Here is an 18,039-nt window from a genome sequence, read left to right on the forward strand (position 1 = left end):
GGAGAGCAGTCCTTCATCACCAGATCAGAGACCTCGCACAGGAGAGTCAGGAACTCTCCAAAGCATTTAAAAGTAAATTCCATCTCCCCTTCACTCTGTCGGAGGAAAAATAAACCAATGGAACGGCAGCCTGAGGGTGTTTCTAGATACCACACTCTGCGGCAGCAAATAACAGAACTGGATGAAAAGTCAGATTCTCAGGTAGGACAGCATCCCCCATATCAGCAAAGGTCCACCAAGGGCCCGGCCTCTTCACAACAGTGGTTCAACCACACAATAGGCCCCAACTCAGATTCAGAAGACAACTACAGGGGCCAAGTCAAGAAGGTAAGACCTTCTGGTGCTCCTAGTATTGCTTGTAGTTGCTCCAACTCTGACAATAGTTCACTAATGACGTCTGTAGTATTACCCAAAACTACTACCATTTTGAAGGATACCCATGCTATGGCCAAAAATGCTGTAGCTTCTGCCATGCAGGCTGGACCTTCTTCAATAATGGACCCTGAGGCATTACACACAGTGGTTACTGTGGCCTCCTATGAAGCAACTAGAGAGCACTGCCAGTTATCAGTACCTGAATCTGTGGACAGTGTGGGGAAAAATTCAGCTTCTACAAAAAAGCCTAAATTTCACAGTGACTTGGAGGATGAGTCGCCTCCTGAGAATGAAGAAGAATCATTTGCTTCCTTACTGGAAGTAGAAAAGGATAGTGAGCCCATACGTAGGTTCAAAATGGAGACTCAGAACTACTTATTCAAGCATATTCAGAAAGAACTACAGTTAAAACACCACAAAACTGAACAGTCTGAAGAAAGTAGCATGATAGATAAATCCCTTCCGGTTCATTCAGCTGTTCAAAAGCTAATCCATAAAATCTGGAATAAGCCCAATGTAAGACATGTAGCTCCAGCAATTCTACATGAACTGTACCCTCTTCCAGTGGACAAAGCTGTGTTTTGGGGGACCATACCCAAGATAGATACTGCAGCAGCTAGTGGAAATGCTAAGACATGCTTCTCTGGAGTTGCGGGCTATGTCCCCAAAGATCCAGTTGATAAAAAGGTTGAGGCTATGATCAAGAGATCATTCAGCTTAGTTTCAGCCCAGCTTAGGGTATCCCTTTATTCTGCCTATGCGTCTAGGGCTTTATTAGCCTGGCTGGAAAAGGAGCAAGCAATAAGGGGAGGCACACTGAAGTCACCTTCAAGCAAGTGGAGAACACGTATTCTGTGTAGAATTGCAGCTAATTTCATTAAAGATGCTGCCCAGGATTCTCTTGAACTCACAGTTAAAAACATAGCATGTCTCACAGTGGCATGGAGGGCTAGCTGGTTGCGTCATTGGCCCTTGGACCTAGGCATGAAATACCAGCTGTTATCCCTACCATATTGTGGTGGAACTTTATTTGGAGATTGCTTGGGACAGGTTTTCAAAGATTATGCCCAACAGAAGAAATCCCTCCAACAGCTGCAAAGGAAAATACACTGTTCCACTTCTTTTCTTTATTATCCTCACAGGTGTCACACAGCCTATCAGTTCCCCACTAGGTTAAAAAGAGGGAAAGGTTTGCAGTCCTTACATCTCATGAATATGAAAGGGTATAACATTCAAAGAAGTCACAAATGTACCAAGAGGAGACTTCTGACATAAACACTTTCCAGGAAGCAAAAATAGTTTCAGTCAATAAAAAGATGACACAAGGGGAATAAGAAGCTATTTCACATGGTTTCTTCTTTTGATCAATTTTAAATGCAGTATCAGTTTTAAACTCTTTCAGTATCACTCTCGCTGTCTCTGGTCAATTGCCTTCTTTTCACTAGGGGAATAAGTAGATTATTTAACCAACTGTGTCATTTGTTATCCATACTGGATACATCCCCCCCCCCCCCGATTTACAAGGGGATATAGGAGTCTCAAAGTGGACACACACAGAGAGAGAGAGAGAGAGAGATCTAGACTGAGGTATACAAGATGAATGTTTACCATAATCATAAATATCTAATTAGTACTTTCTGTTTTGCTCAGCCAGCACAATATTTAAAGTCGCTCTGTAGAGTTTGACTTCTGGCTTCATAAAATTCACAAAGGGGTCGCCTGCCCCTTATATTTAAAAATGTGTTCAAAATAGTAGCCCCAGCACTTCTTAGCTCCAACAGTTCTGGCAGAAATTAACCAACCATTCCTATATCATTTAAGAAAACTAAAGTTCCCAGGTCATATGTTGTTAGTCCAGATAATCCAGTTATTTCATCACAGTGGGAGTGGCTCCAGTGCCTACGTTCCTATAATACAACAGCATTGTAAAACTGATTCAGAGGGACTTGTATTCCCTTGGGCCATTTTATTATCTAAGAGTGCTTCATATCCAGACAGACTTCCATCATTGCCACAGAATATTTTTAACATGCGCTTGCTTCTTTAGACTGATTTGAAAATGCATTTCATATTGGTATAATCGCAAAGTGGTGCATTACTAAAAAATTAAACCAATAACACCTGCCAGCCAATTCAGTATATCCTACCTTTACAAGAAAACCAACACTGCAATCCTGAACATATTCTTATATTAGCATTTCAAACATTACCACTGCAGCATGGCTCCTTCTCCTGCTACTCAAGTAATATAGGGGCCCTGTGATCTCAGAGTTTGACCAGCACTCTGGCAATTCCACCTTTAGGAGTTTCATTCTCAAGAGCCAAATAGTTATGAGTTGTAGAACCTCAAAACAACCTTCTTTATCTGTAAATCTGATGCAAATTTTATGCATGACATACCCCAGGATACCCTGAGCTTTACAGTCAAAAACCTAGTATTGTATCTGTCTCAGTATCCAGGAAGGGGTACTTTTCCTTAGCTTTGAAAAACCTTGAATGATATCCTTTAAAATTACTTGTTTTAACAATGGGGAAATCATTTGTAAAAATGTTATTTTAAAACATTTTGTCTATTTTTTTTAAAAAAGTTGACCTTCTACTTGTAGTTAAAATGAAAATTTGCAATACACTTCATATTCTAGATATTACTAAAAGCTAAGCAATGCAGAGATTTATTTCATAGGAAGTGATTTGATTGTAACTGAAATAATGTAGGCCTACTGAAGCCAATTTATCAAAAAAAATCCCTAGTGAGATAAGGTAAATTTGTAATTATCCTGAAGGCCTTTTAAATTGTTTTACAGCATAAAATTTATACTTCTGGGATGTCAAAAATTGGTCCTTTATTTCCTTTCTCTTCTGGTCCCATTGATTTAGGCATCTTGTAGATACTGGAAGCATACCAACATAACCGAATTCCGATTCTTTATATTAAGAATTAGGATGAGATCAGAGCAATGAGATCATTTTCTCTTCAAGGCATTTAGGAAAAAGTAGTGCATACTGAATAATTTTGGTTATCTCCCTATTTTTCCCCTGAAGTGAGAGACAGTTGTGCTCTCAGAGCCATCATTAAAAGCTGCCAGTCAACTCAATATATCCTACCAAGTTCCTTCCCCTTCCACTGCAATGTGCGTTACTGTATTCTTTCTTGCTCCAGTGATTTTTTTTAGCTGAATATAGTGCTAATCATATTTTGAGTTATTTTGCATGTTGATCTGCACAATGGGTGCATGCACAGACAAACCAGCCTTCTGCTTTTTGACTCGTTATTGCATCTGCCTGCCCCTGAAGTGAAAAGATTATTAACAGGTAATGAATGCAATGTCGTTGGAATGATGTGACAAAGTTTACTAAGAATTTGTAAAACTTTTTGATGCATTTCTTTTACTGCTCTGTTTCACCCCCAAATATTATTTGGCTTCTGTTTACTTATGCCCTTTACAGCCATCTTCTCACTTTGTTATGTATCTCATCCATCACCTTCAAGTTTGCTATTTGTTTCATAAAACTCATAACAGTAAAGGGGGGAAAATGGTTATGTATAAGTAAAAAGAGGGAAGTTCTAATTTAGCCAGAGAGCTGTTCTTCCACTGAAGGAAAGCACTTTGATCCAGTGGAGGCTTCCATAAACAGAACAGCAAGGGAACAGATTTTTGATTTTCTGCCTCCTGTCCCCTGTTGCCAAGACTATTCTAGAGGGTCTGGGGACATTTTAATTTTTTATTTCTTTGGAACAGCATGGGAGGTCCTGCTGGGGGGCAGGGCTGCAAGAGAAAGGAGAAATTGGCAGAAAAATACCTTCTTTAATTCACAGAAGTCTTTGTTAAATCAAAGAAGCTTCCATCAGGGAAGGGCCACAATTAGATACATCACAACATGATTAACAGGTGATATATTCAGAACAGACCCCCTGAAATAAACATTAATTCCATTAATTTCAGTTGTTCTACTCTGATGTGTAGATATCACCTTCTATAATACAACTTTTAGAATTATGTTCTTATGTAATATAAAACTTCATTTAAACATTGCTCAACTTATTAGTTTATTAAAACTGACTTTCTACTTGTAAATAGCAAGTACTGGAGCGAACTTGCTATTGTAATGCCTCATCTGACAATAAAATTCATATATCCTACAATCCATATTTTCTTTGTAATTGTTCCAGTATTCATGCTACTTACTGATATACTTGGAGGAGGGGGAAAACATTCTGTTTTAAGTTTTGAAGGATATTTTTCAGTTGTTGATCTTAATTTCAAAGATTTCAGTATGTAAATATTCATCTGCAAAGGAAGTCACTTAATTAAAAAAAAATGTATAGGTTTTGAGGCTATCTAAGCAGGAAAAGAGAACATTCCTGGTATTATATTAAATCATCATTAGAAATAACGCTACTGTAAAAATGCCAAAAAGCCCCAACCCTTAATGTGGAGCTCTTTAAAGTTCACAACAACACAATCAATCTTGGTTCTGAAGTATATTTCTCAGCAACAAATTAACATTAATTTTCCAGTAAGAATCAAGACTTTGGTTCTCCTCCCAGGATATATCTGGGAGACATCTTCCTTTCTGTGCATCTTCAATATACCGGTACATTAACAATTATATACATTAACAAATTTGAAGGGCAAAGAATATGCCATCTTGAAGTAGAGAGCAGAACATTCTTTTGTACAATATATCATACTTGAGTAAGTGATATTGTGTTATTCCTGGAAGGAATCCCTTTTGAGTTAAAGGCAAAATCTAGAATTCAGCCGCTAAATTCCTATCTATAGAATATTTTGAAGACACTTTCCATGGCTCTTTTGGTGTGGCAGGATCTGCTTTTATTTGTATAGACAAGTTTGTTCTTTAGGTTTTTATTGATTGTGCCAATTGCAATTGGTTTTGGTATTTCTTTTGCGTTTGTAAGTCGCTTTGAGTCATTTCTATGCGTAAAGCGACTAATAAATATTCATCTTGGTAACGTGATTCTCTTATTTCTGTCTGTGCCATGGCAAAAGGTGTTTCACATTCTTTCGTGAATGATACAGATTAGGACATCTAAATACATTTAGGTATTTAAGTACATTTAGGTGCCTTGAATAGAGTGTCTCTGAGTGTGTGCAGAGTTTCAACTCAAGCAGTGTTTTAAAAGATCATCAAGACTCCTAACCATATGCAGAATGCCTTTCTTTTGTGGTCAACATTCATTGGAACTTACTTTCAAGTGACTTTGTATGGGCAGGAATGGAGAATCTGTAGCCCCTTAAGTTGTTGCTGGACTACAACTCCCATCATCCCTGATTATGAGCCATGCTGGCTGAGGCTGGTGGGAGCTGGAGTCTGGCAATATCTGGATGGCTCCTGGATTAATTCAGCAGTATTGGGAAGCTACCCTAGCAGCACTTGTTCCTGCTTTGCCATGGCATGTCAGATGTTCATGACTATGTGCGAAGGGGATTCTCCTGCATTGTCCCAAGCTTTGCACATTTCCCTGACATCGCAGGGGGGGAAACCTGCCACTGCTGCATGCGTGAGAGCCCTATCTTAGCTCTGCAGCTTAAAGTAGCTAGTATTCATAGAAGAAGTCAGTCCAGTGCACACAGTCTATTTGACTTTTCTCAGGTGACCAGAAACAGATGTGATAGTTGCTCCTTCTACTAGTTACGCAGAAGAAGGCATTTCAGTGGGAGTTGCTTCGGCATATCGGTATGAAAGCAGCTTCACCTGCTGACATTTCCTCTTCTGCACAATTGTTAGAGGAATAATCTCCAGTTCTTCTTTACATCTGGACATTATATTTGACAGATGTAATAAACGTTCATTCCATTGATCCAGTTTATGGAACGTATTGCTAGCCTGCGGTAGTTAACTCCTGGTATCTGCTCTCAAGATGGCTACTATTCTCTCTTCATTCAATTGGATTGATAGAACTTAGTTCTCAGCCTTATTCAGTTGAGACCTCTGCCACCATTCCTGTTTCTCAGCATCTAGTAATCTTGAATTTATTTATCTGGCCCCCTCTAAACACACACACACACACACACACACACACACATTGTGCTGCTTTGAAAATGTTCCTTACTCACTGAAAGGGGGCTCCCTTGGTTCCTGAGCTATATATTTGCTGCAATCCCTATGGGAACATTGTTTTCACGTCCTTTTTTAGTGTGCAAAAGACCGAGGGAACCCAATTTCCAAATCTGATTTTTGCATATGCTGTAACTGTGCACTCACGCCAGTGTCCACTTCCGTGCAGGTACACACACTCGTGTAAATCTGCAGTTTTGTTCTTGTTTGTTTTTTAATTATACAGACATTAGACTCTGCATCATTACTAGCATATAGAAAAATCACAGAAACAATGCAACCAGCTGTGTAAGTATTTTTTCATTATTTAGATTATAACTGTAAAATAAACTTAAAAGAAATAAGAATGAAAGAGAAACTGATGAAAAGAACTTATTTCTTTGAATTTTTTTTTAAGTCCTGTATTCTACGGTAATAAATAAAACTGCTTTCTGAAGTTAGTGCCACTACACATTACTTTTGAAACATTTTGTGTGAAATAAATACAAGATTGAAACAATTTGAAAACTGATCCCCTTTTAAAAAATAGTATGTATAGTTTTTTCAGTTAAATCCAAATATTTTGTGCTACAAAGCATAGGATACAACAATGCAATGAAAGGTATTATGTATTTCAAACCCTTTGTGCTTTATTCACGGTATACCACCCAACCAGATCTGTCTTTGGTGGGTGATTGTGAATTTCGTTGAAACACAAATCAAAAGATATATTCATAGTGTTCAAAAGAAAAAAGGAGAGCTCAGAAATATTTGGATCTGTGAATGCATATGATTATTTCGCAGGTGGCATTTCTATTTTGTGGTTAATGTGTATACAGGTGCATGTTTGTATTTAATGCATAATACAAAACCTTGGGTGATAGTTAACTTAGTTATTCTCGGAGTATGATTACCTATGCACATCACCCTTTAATTTTAATTTGTTGTATTCACTTGGGTTCCTTTTTTATTATTACTGAGAATAAATCACAAGTGTGAGTTTGTCACAGTGGTACCTCGGGTTAAGTACTTAATTCGTTCCGGAGGTCCGTTCTTAACCTGAAACTGTTCTTAACCTGAAGCACCACTTTAGCTAATGGGGCCTCCTGCTGCTGCCAGGCCACCGGAGCACGATTTCTGTTCTCATCCTGAAGCAAAGTTCTTAACCCGAGGTACTTTTCTGGGTTAGCGGAGTCTGTAACCTGAAGCGTCTGTAACCTGAAGCGTATGTAACCAGAGTTACCACTGTATACACATGACTTTTCATCACAGGAGTGATTCTATTTAGGAATTTCTCTTCAGTGATGCAGACCTGTATCACAGTGGTAGAAATGATAGTGAACATGTTAATTTGACTTCTGAGGAAATCTATCAGGTTAACATTTCGTTTGAGATAATGGTAGAGAATGTCCAGCCTGTAGGCCTAATTAGGTCCATCAAGCCCCATTTGGACCACCAGATTGTTTTGGCCAAGCCATGCCCATATGTCCGTCACCTGACATCAGGTTCAGGACTGATAAAGCCACAGCTACAAACAACATCAAATTCATTTGCAGCTTAAATTCATCACTATTTGAATTTGGTGCCTTACATTGCACTGCTTTCAGCAGGGATCAGATGCACTGGGATATCCCAGTTGCTCCCAGATGTATCTGATCTGACAACAGTGTGACAGGAGAAGACACCAAATTCAAACTGCACCGAAGGTCAAGCCGCTTCAAAGAAACAATCAGGAGTGAACTCTCAATTGTTTCTTTACAGTCAGAGCTTTACCTCTCCTGTGCCTAATGTCAAATGGTCACTCTGTGAAGAGTTAACTACTTTCATCCTGCCTTCTGGCTAAAAGTGGCCCCCAACCTTAGTTTAATATATTTAAATTTAAATATCATTTTAAATTCCTTTCACATTTTCCAAAAGTCACCATAAAATGCACCAATTCTACGTTCACTAGGATGTGTCATTCCTCGCCTGGTTCTTTCCTTCAATGAATTAAAACTTTGGATCCAACACATTATCATAACTAACCTGTCATCTTTTCATCCAGTCTATCTTACCAGATCAGAAATCCAGAGGAATAGTTAATATTCTCTTCATTGCTTAGGAAGGCAATACAGATGACTATTACTTTAGTAGAGGCACATACTCAACTTCCTATTAAAATGAAATGGGATTTCAAAATGCTTAATTTGGACTAAGTCTAGATATTTTCTATGGTGTGTCTTGATTTACATTTGCATCACTTAAATACCATCTTCCCCCTCTACAGACCCAATATTGTGTACTTTTTATATAAATATATGTGTCTTCTTGTTGTTTCTTGCAATATGCATGTTAGACAAGTCGAATAAGTTAAAGGAAATAGTTAATTTTAAACAGATGCAAGAGCTATGGCTGGTTTTAAATTTGTCTGTGTAACTATTGTAATTTCACCCTATTTATGCAATACAATGAGAGGTAACTTGTCTTTTTTATAACTTGGTGGGAGAATTATATATTCTAGTTTAACTGTATTTCCTTTAAATTTCAAAAGATATAATTGTTTCCTTTGAATAATATTTATAGATTACATCCATTTTGTTACAAAGATAGCCAATGCATATTGTGAAACAAGCCTTTAGGAATGAAGAATAAATGTGGAAGTAATGGAAGACAGAGTTGGAAATCCACTGGACTCCAATAAGTGAAAGAAACTACAATGTTCACTCAAGTCTAGGGAATGCAGAACCAAGCCAGAGGGGAAACACAAGTCAATATTCAAGGGACACAGCCATCTTTGTTTGCAACACATTTCCAGTGTGTTAAAAATAACCACTGTGGCTGTTATCATTTTGAACAAAAATGCATATAATTGCAGTGAAAAGCTGGTTTCATGATTTTATAATGTGGGAGCTTACATCTTATTATACAGTATTGTCTAATGCATATATTAGAGTGCTGTTGTTATAAATGGAGAAATGGAAGGGAAAGACACATATCTGAGCTTGCAATACATAGCTTGAATAAGAAATCTCCATAGTGCTTCCCTGAATAGAAATCAACATTTTTTCCTGAAATTGCTGTAATGTGTGCTCAGAAATTCAAAACAAACTCATATTCCTCAATTTATTTCAAGCTGCTGTAACAAGTAGTTTGCAGCCATAATAATAATCTGATGTTCCGCACCAAATTCAATCTGCAATCCTCAACATGCTTAATAGGGGGTAAGTTTTATTGAACTGAGTAAACAAATTGGGGTTATGCTGCTTTCTCTTCCCATGCCTCCATTAGTGTTTTTTGGGGCTCTTCAAATTAAATGGGTTTATTGCTTTGGTACTTTTCAGTTAATATTCATATTGAATGTGTAAGATATGTATAGTCTTTGACACCAACAGTTAAGTAGTGCCATGGTCAGACTGGGAAAAGGGAATCTAAGAGATTTTCCAGCGTCATATGAAGAGGCATGCAGTTTTGTTCCTGGTATGTTACTGGTTGGAAATTATCTTATGGTCCACTCTAAAATAGAATGTCTTAAGATGGATTCAAATAACCTTCCCCCCCCCCGCTACACAATGATGTTTTGTGGGACAAAAGTCTAACCTGCCAAATTTCCTTTCTAGATACATCACAAACAGCTTATTGTGAGATTCAAAGGATTATTTTGATCTACATTTAGAATCTGACAACTCTTGAGTGAACGCATAATTCTTTTGCTACCTGGAAATTCAGAAGGGAGCTCTGAAGTTTCTCTTTGTAGAAGGCAAGAGAGAGATTAACTGAACAGAGTCTGAGATCTTAAGGTCAAGGATATATCCCCTAAGAGAAAAGAAACAGCAGAATCTGCCCATGAGATAATGTATCTTGATAGAAAGGATTTCACAAACACTGCAAGTAGAGATGAGTTTGGAGTAGTCTAAACATTCTGTTGTAAAGAGAGAGAGAGAGAGAGAACCCAATATCTCTCCAATATAGTAAGCCTGCAACTTACGTGGGGTATTGTTTCAGGGATCACTTCAAAGCAAAAATCACATATCGTCAAAACATATGGGTTCAGTGGCAGGTAGGATTTCACGCCCAAATGCCTGTCCCCTTTCAAAAAAAATCTTTTTTGCCAAGTGCATAAAGCTGAATGCACACAAGTTAAATGTGCATAAGCTGTGGGCTTACTGTATGCTTAAACCAGACAGTTGAACCTTGCGTAGCAGATGGGCATAAAAGATATTGGAGGTTACAAGAGAAGGCTCAGAGGAGTACCAGATTATAGTGGCAGGACAAAGCAATGATGAGATTGGATGCAGTAGGGAACTAACCTTGCTGTCGGTGGATATACTGGGCTGTGCCAAAGGAGGAATACAGGATGGGTACTTCAAATGAAAGGGAAATCCTCATACCCTGCACACCTATGGCTCTGCACACAAAATCACAAATGTGGCCCATAGATATGTCTGTATGAAAAGTCAGATGGGCACAAGCAAGCAGCTGGATACACGATAGGGTAAACCTCCAGATTGCACAGTCTGCGGTAGTCCCTGTTAGTCATGTAGACAATGATAAAAGTGGGTAGGGAGGTATGATAAGATTTTAAGCAGAGACAACGCAGACGTAGAGCATCAACAAACATCTCACCCGGGTTCATAGTTAATTTCAGGACTGATTGATAACATTAACAGTAGAGTGCAGAAGCCATTTCCACACGGTTGTGTCCTTCACCTTTCGGCATCATGTACAGCAGGCACGTCCAACAGGTAGATCATGACCTAACGGTAGATTATTGGACATCTGTGGTAGATCACTGGCTCCCCCCAAAGAAACTCAACAACTTTGGCTCCCCTTAAAAAAGCTCAACGTTTTTGCTCTGCACCGCCCAAAAATGGGGCTTTCCTCATCCCCCCCCAAAAAAGTTCAACAACTTTGACCTGAACCCCGAAAAAGGGGGTAGATCACTGCCAGTTTTTAAATCTGTGAGTAGATCGCAGTCTCTTGGGAATTGGCCACCCCTGATGTACAGGAAATAATCACAAGGATGCCACAAATGATGTTACTTCCCATGCTAATGGTGTGATACTGAAATGGAAAATACATGTGGCATAAAATGGTATGAGGTCCTGCTGTGTGGAAATGTGTATAACCCAGTCTGATAAAGTATGGTTCTGTTCTTATACTGCTAATAAGCTGCATTGTCTGCAACTTCTAGCAAAACAGTCCTCTTTGCATGTGGACTAGGAAGATGCTGGTATGGACCACTGCTTACTGCCTGGCACTGTGGCCCAAATTGTGGAGATTGCTAGCCATGTATGCATATCTGCTCAGTTGCTGAAATTAGGGCCTGCTGCATGTCCCTTCAGTATATGCAGATGGTATTTGTCAAGATTTCCATTGAGAGAGATATGCTCCAGGCAGCAAAACCACCTTCGTACACAGTTACCTATACTGTCTCAAGCAAAAGCTAAGACCGAGTGTAAACCATTTCTTCCAGCTGCTAACAATTCTTTCCAAAATGTTCATTCACTCTTGAAATAGCAAGTTTGATTTAAAGATGTTGTGAATTAAGATCTGGTTTTCATTTAATTAAACACTGATCACTATCAGGATATGGACTTTGCTTTTCTTCTTAGGCTGTTTTCATTTGTTTCTTCTGCACCCTTTTAATGGAATATGTAGGTCTCTGGAAAGGTAAGGTTATCGATTTCAAGCCTGGTGTGTGTAATGTAACAAATTGCTCCAAATACAACACTTTGTTTATTGTATTTTTCTAATACTGGGGAGAATCTTGGTTTGTTTGTTTTTTTTCCATTTAATCAAATTCATTCCTCATTCATATTCAGGAATCGAGAATAAAAAGTTTTAACAGACTAATTTCACAGCACACCATAAGCTTCATATCTGAAGAACAAGGGGCCCTTTCTAATGCTTGCAACTTTTTCTACATTGCTTCAAAAATGGGACCTGAATTTGTCACTGTGAAGCCTTGCACGGTGGGGAAAACGCACTTCCACCGCTGGAGAAATCCTGCGTTTAAACCATTACTGCACCACGTATTCATACATTGTATTAATTTGTCTTCACCCTGTGATTGAGTTTACTAAAGGACTGTGGGACTACACATACTTTTCAAAAACCAGCATGCATGATTTGTTTTTGTTTTTACACCTTGTCTAAGTTATATGTTAATAGTTTTTTTTCTTAAAAACCCTTTATTTTTTCAGTGATGCCGATGACCACAAGCCTCTAAAAAAGGGAAGCAGGACACCTTCAGACAGGACTGTGAAAAAAGAGGACAGCGATGATAGTTTAGTTGACTATGGAGAAGGAGTTAATGGTCAGTTCAATGAGGATGGCTCCTTTATTGGACAATACAGTGGTAAAAAAGAGAAAGAACCCGCAGAAGGGAACGAAAGTTCTGAGGCTCCTTCACCTGTTAACGCAATGAATTCATTTGTCTAATTGAAAAAAAGAACTCTTGCCCTATTCATACTACATTTCCATTATTATTATTTTCAAGCATTTGTACATCTCCCCCACTTTTTGGACATGAAGGAAACAAATATTCTACATGGCAAAGTGTTTATGTAATAAGTACATATAGGTGAAACTGTTAAACTATATAACAGTAAGTGGTATGTTAGTATGACTCAGAATGCAAAACATTTTGCACAGATACTTGCTTTTTTACAAGACTAAAAAAAGAGCAACGTCAACTAAGAATAACGAAAAGTACAGTATAATGCATGCGAAGCGCTGCATACGTCCCGGGCAAAGCCAGTTTATGCCACTGAAAATGGTTTTGATACTTCGTTATGCAGTCCTCAACTGAATCCCTGGATATGAAGCCCATTTTCATTGTCAGAGTGTTATAGTAGTATTATATAGAACTTCAATGTCTTTGTGGACATTGTTGTGAAATTGGTGACTTAATTGTCTAGATATCATTATGTCTTTTTGCAAGACAGTTAGGAACAGTATGTACAGTATATGATTGATAAATGACTTTTAAGTATGATACTTGCATTTGCTGATGCTTACTGAGATCCTGATACCTGCTCTTTGCTCCTCTTGTAGCCTTTCTAATCCAAGTATTACTGCAGCACAGTGTTTGACATCCAATGTACATTGTATCTTTCCTTTTTTTAGGATGTACAACAACATGCATTGAAATGCATTTTGGAATTTATACAGTTATGGAAGTGAAATTTTCAAATGATATAGAAATATTCCAGAAACCGTACAGGGCAAAATACATTCAGTGCCTTTATATAAGTGTACATTCAATAATGTACTGTAGCTGGTCATAACCAATCGGGAACTTTCCTTGTGCAAGGTAGCATTGAAATGAAAAGTTGCAAATTCAAAATTCACAATTCGATTCATTTTGATGGAACTTGTGAAGGAAATGCTCCCTGCGGTTTGTGTTGCACCTCAGTAAGCTGGTACAATAGTATATGACTAATGAACTGACATCATTGCCAAAGTAATTTAATTATTGTTAAATTCCCAGATATGTTCAACAGGTACAGAAGAGTTCGTTTTTACGTGATATAAAACTCATTAAAGTTTCTTTCTTTTCTGGAGATAAACTATAGACAAGCTAATGCAACTTAACACTTCCATGGCCTTATGCAGTTTACACAAAGATGGCTGAATTAGTATATTTTGCTAACACAGGGAAACACAAAAAAAGCTCATGATATTCTAAGATACCATGCTCACAAAAGCACATTTCCTTTCCCAGTAAGTCCAAGACCTTCTGACACCGCTTTTACCATTATGCTTGGCATGAAGCTGCTACTCAAGAGCCACAGCATTCAAGTGAAATTTGACAAATGTTAAGTAAGTTTAGTCATAAATTACCACTATCATCTGTTAGAATGTTTTCTGCAAACACACACACACACAATCAACATCACAGAAATGGTTACCTCCAAATATGAAATTTTATATAACAACCTATGGTTGAAGGAATGCTCAGTTTCATTTGCCAATAAATTGGTTTTTCATAACTTGCATCAAGTTTAATTTTAAGTAAGCTTTTTATATGTAGATATTTTGTTGAATTTGTAAATACACTTAAAGTGTAGATGCTATATGCTTCTAGGTGTTTGAAAATGCTTTTGTTGTACTGTGTAAGAAGTACTCTAACCAACAGAGTGCATGGTATTTTAAAGCATCTACCTAAATATATGTAATTCAAAATTTGAGATAACATGGTCGTTAGGCTGCTACTGTGTAACTTCTATCCATTTTTTGTGCAGGTCCTTAAGGGATGGAGGTGGCACAGCAGCAGTACTTGACAGATTGCACCCAATATCATCATAGGTTGTGTTATTGCTTTTCACTTAATCACAGCACACTTGTTGCAGCTTTGATGCATATACTATGGGACCTATAGTATAGGTTAACTTATAGTATAAATTAAGCACAATTTGAAATACTCACCTTATAAGCATGGCAACACTTAGAGCTGGAAAACAGTTATGCAGCACTGATTGAAAAAGCACAAAAAAGGATAAAACATTCCTACAAAGATTTACCAACAGTATTGGAGACCAGTGTAATTTTACAATTAAATGTAGATGCTAAATTTATCCATGCATGTGAAAATACACAGAGGAGATTACTTCTGTAATGGTGCAACACATTTTGTATTAAAATAAATGTGGTTTTAAAATTTCACTTGCTGTTCAGTCTCATGCAATAATAGCGAACAGATTGTTATCATCATCCATACCCTAGCCTTAAATATTCTACTTTTTATACTCTTAAGGTAAAAATAGATTAATTATAGGCTTAACAGGTGACAGTGGATGAACCTTGTGGAACTTCTTTTTTTCCCTCCCTGCCCCCCCCAGGTGCCACTCTTGTGTTTTTCTGGGATTTGGGGTGATGGGGTGTTAAATAGTTTTCTATTTATTGCACATTGCAGATGTGTTCCTGAGTTATTCTGCCAGGCTCAACCATCAGGAACTGCATATTATAATTCTCACTCACAAAAAAGATGATAGCAATATGCTTGCAAAATGTTGAGCTATGGCACTAAACTAGTGGTGATGCTAAATTCATCACTATGAGGCACCTTAAGGGTTTTTTAAAATAAAAATGGAGGCATTGGTCATTGGGACCGCAGTACATAGATAGGAGAGACTTAACCTTTCCCTCCCCATCCATGATTCTGACGATCTTCCCACCCTCCAATAAGAGCTGTAAGAGGAAAGCTCCCATTCGCAGTTGCCATTTTCATTTCCCATAATTCCCTTAGGAATTATACTATATGGGATGTTGGGGAAATCATTCAGAGCAGACTTGACTGAAGATGAAGGAATCATGTGGAAGCTATGTGGGGCCAGGCACATGGGGCCATTATTGACCATTTTGGGAAATAACTCTTATATACTGACCCCCTCCATGTACACCTTGTCCTGATAATTGCTTAGAGCAAATCTTTCAGCTAAGATCAGAGTATAGCACCTTGGTATTCAGTGGTAACACTGCTGCATGGAATGGAAAAATATTTCTCTAGGTATAATTTAAGGAGGACTTTGACTTTACTGGGGTTACAACAATTGGCCCTTTTAAAGAAGAGTCTACATCACTGTGGTTTCACTATGTTTCACTGTTATTTCGCAATAAGTTTCTAAAGAAAGTACCATGACATGTTCAACAAGGAGATCTCTGGTGCTACATTTCCCCTGACAATTGTAAACCTATGACAAAAATGCTTTGGTTCTCATATTGTGATTTGTGACCTTGATCTTTGCTTGATGTGGGATTGTTTCTTTCTGTGTTTCTGTTATGTTGTATGTATTTCTTACTTGCTCATTGCTTAACTCCTTGCTTTCCTGTGTTGCGCTTTGTTTTAGCCTGCAGCTGAAACAATTAAATTTTCAGGAAAGACATAGAAAAAATAGTTCCCATCCTGCTCCTCTATTTTTCTTTCCCACACATTTTTCCAAGGAGCTCAAGATGGCATATATGAAGTTATCCCATCGTATTCTCTGTGAGGTAAGTTAGGGTGAATGTGACATGTTCACACTGTTTCATCTGAATTAAATGCAGGTTCCCCTCTCCTAGTCTAAATACACTGTTCACCCAACTCGCACATTGTAGGTGCCATATGTTTGTTTTTTCTGAATAAAATGTTTGAGCGCCTGAGATAGCCAAAAGCTGCAAATATCCAGGGAAACTGGTATGTAATTAAAGAATGTGGGTTTGTGGCCAATTAGCTCATATTTTGTGGTTCACTGGAAAACCCCTAACCTCAGACTGTTTCCTTGTAACTGGGTGATACGGTGCTTCAAGCAGAATATGTAAAAATGACACAGCTAAGCTTGTGACATGCCTCGAATCCAAAGTTACACTAGCTAATTTATAGGTCAGTAGTCCATCCTGTTCAGCAATCAGACTTCATCTGTTTCAAAATTTGTCACAGCTATTCAGAGGGCAATGGCAAGCATGGAGAGCGAAGCAGCATTGTAGGAAGTAGATGGAAGGTTAAGTCACTACTGACACCATCGTTGCAGAAAGAAAGATCAAAATATTCTTTGCTGTACCTTCTAGGCTTGCCAACCTTTTACTTATGATCACTATTTATTTAGATGATTCATAACCTGTTCTTCATTAAAATCAATCCCAGAGCAGGGTGCAACTTAAAAATGTACAATAAAACAATATTTTAAAACATCAGACCGCAGCAATAATGAATTGAAAGTACACATCAGCAACTGAGAATGGCAAAGAACCTCCCTCGAATCAACTAACCAACTGCCTGAGTCAATAGAAATGTTTTTACAAGATTTCTAATAACCACTAGGGTTGGTGTCAACTGAATATGTGAAGGGAAGGGCATTGATCCAAGGCTCACATCCTCGTGGATCCTCATGAGATTTGCATAGGATGCTGAAGCAACTACGACCAAGTCACAGAACACACCTGCTATCACCATTTATGTTTGATGGTGGATGACCTATCTTTTTGTGCATGTCAGTGTTGGAAAATGATGTTGTAGTTCCATTGCCGAGAGCATAGAGCTTGGTGCAGTGTGAGGCCAAACAAACAGAAGAGTCTCTGAGATATGCTTAGCAGAGTCAGCATACAAAGTCAAATCCATTTTGAGGGTCATGCAATCAGCAATCCACATAGTCAGACCATCCAGTGGTCACAAAGTGAAGGGTCCAGATGTAAAGCACAAAGGAGCAAGGTACGGTAATTTATAGGTCAGTAGTCCATCCTGTTCAGCAATCACACTTCATCTGTTTCCAGCATCTGGTTGCAGCTGAGAGCTCTGTTTAAGAAGGCTGAAGCCAGCTGGTTCTCTCTGTGTCCTTGAAAGCTAATCAGTTGCAGGTGGAGTCACTCCGCCTTCTCTCCCTTCAGGCTGCTGTGCAGCAGTAAAGCTGAGTCCTGGCCCATGGTCCATGATTCTTCAGGTTCAGTCATTGTGGACAGGTATGATCTCATGGTGGTTTTGGGGGTGGGGGGTGGGATGAGACACATAAAAGCTTCCTGCAATTGTGCAATTTAAATTGGACCTGTTTTGTGGGATCCGGTGTGTGTGTGTGTGTGTGTGTTTCATGTGGCACCCCATTTCCTCTTGGCCACTCTGTTTTTCTGCTTCCAGGCTTCAAGATTGTTTAC

The 18,039-nt window shown here is 38.4% G+C and overlaps 1 protein-coding gene across 36 annotated transcripts in view; it reads left to right on the forward strand.

The window, feature by feature from the left end:
- Positions 1-15,081, forward strand: part of NRCAM (neuronal cell adhesion molecule) — a 138,045-nt gene extending 122,964 nt beyond the window's left edge. For 33 of the 36 annotated variants that reach the window (XM_083399357.1, XM_083399381.1, XM_083399374.1 and 30 more), the window contains one exon: positions 12,618-15,081. In XM_083399357.1, the coding sequence (XP_083255483.1) occupies positions 12,618-12,855 (238 nt within the window). In that variant the 3' untranslated portion in view covers positions 12,856-15,081. Of the gene's footprint in view, positions 1-6,682; positions 6,745-12,617 lie in introns of all 36 variants that reach the window. The other 3 variants (XM_083399367.1, XM_083399384.1, XR_014502069.1) reach the window with 2 other exon arrangements.
- The last annotated feature ends 2,958 nt before the right edge of the window (positions 15,082-18,039 follow it).

The sequence above is a fragment of the Podarcis tiliguerta genome, assembly GCF_965153285.1.
Source record: "Podarcis tiliguerta genome assembly, chromosome: 10".
Taxonomy (NCBI): Eukaryota; Metazoa; Chordata; class Lepidosauria; order Squamata; family Lacertidae; genus Podarcis; species Podarcis tiliguerta.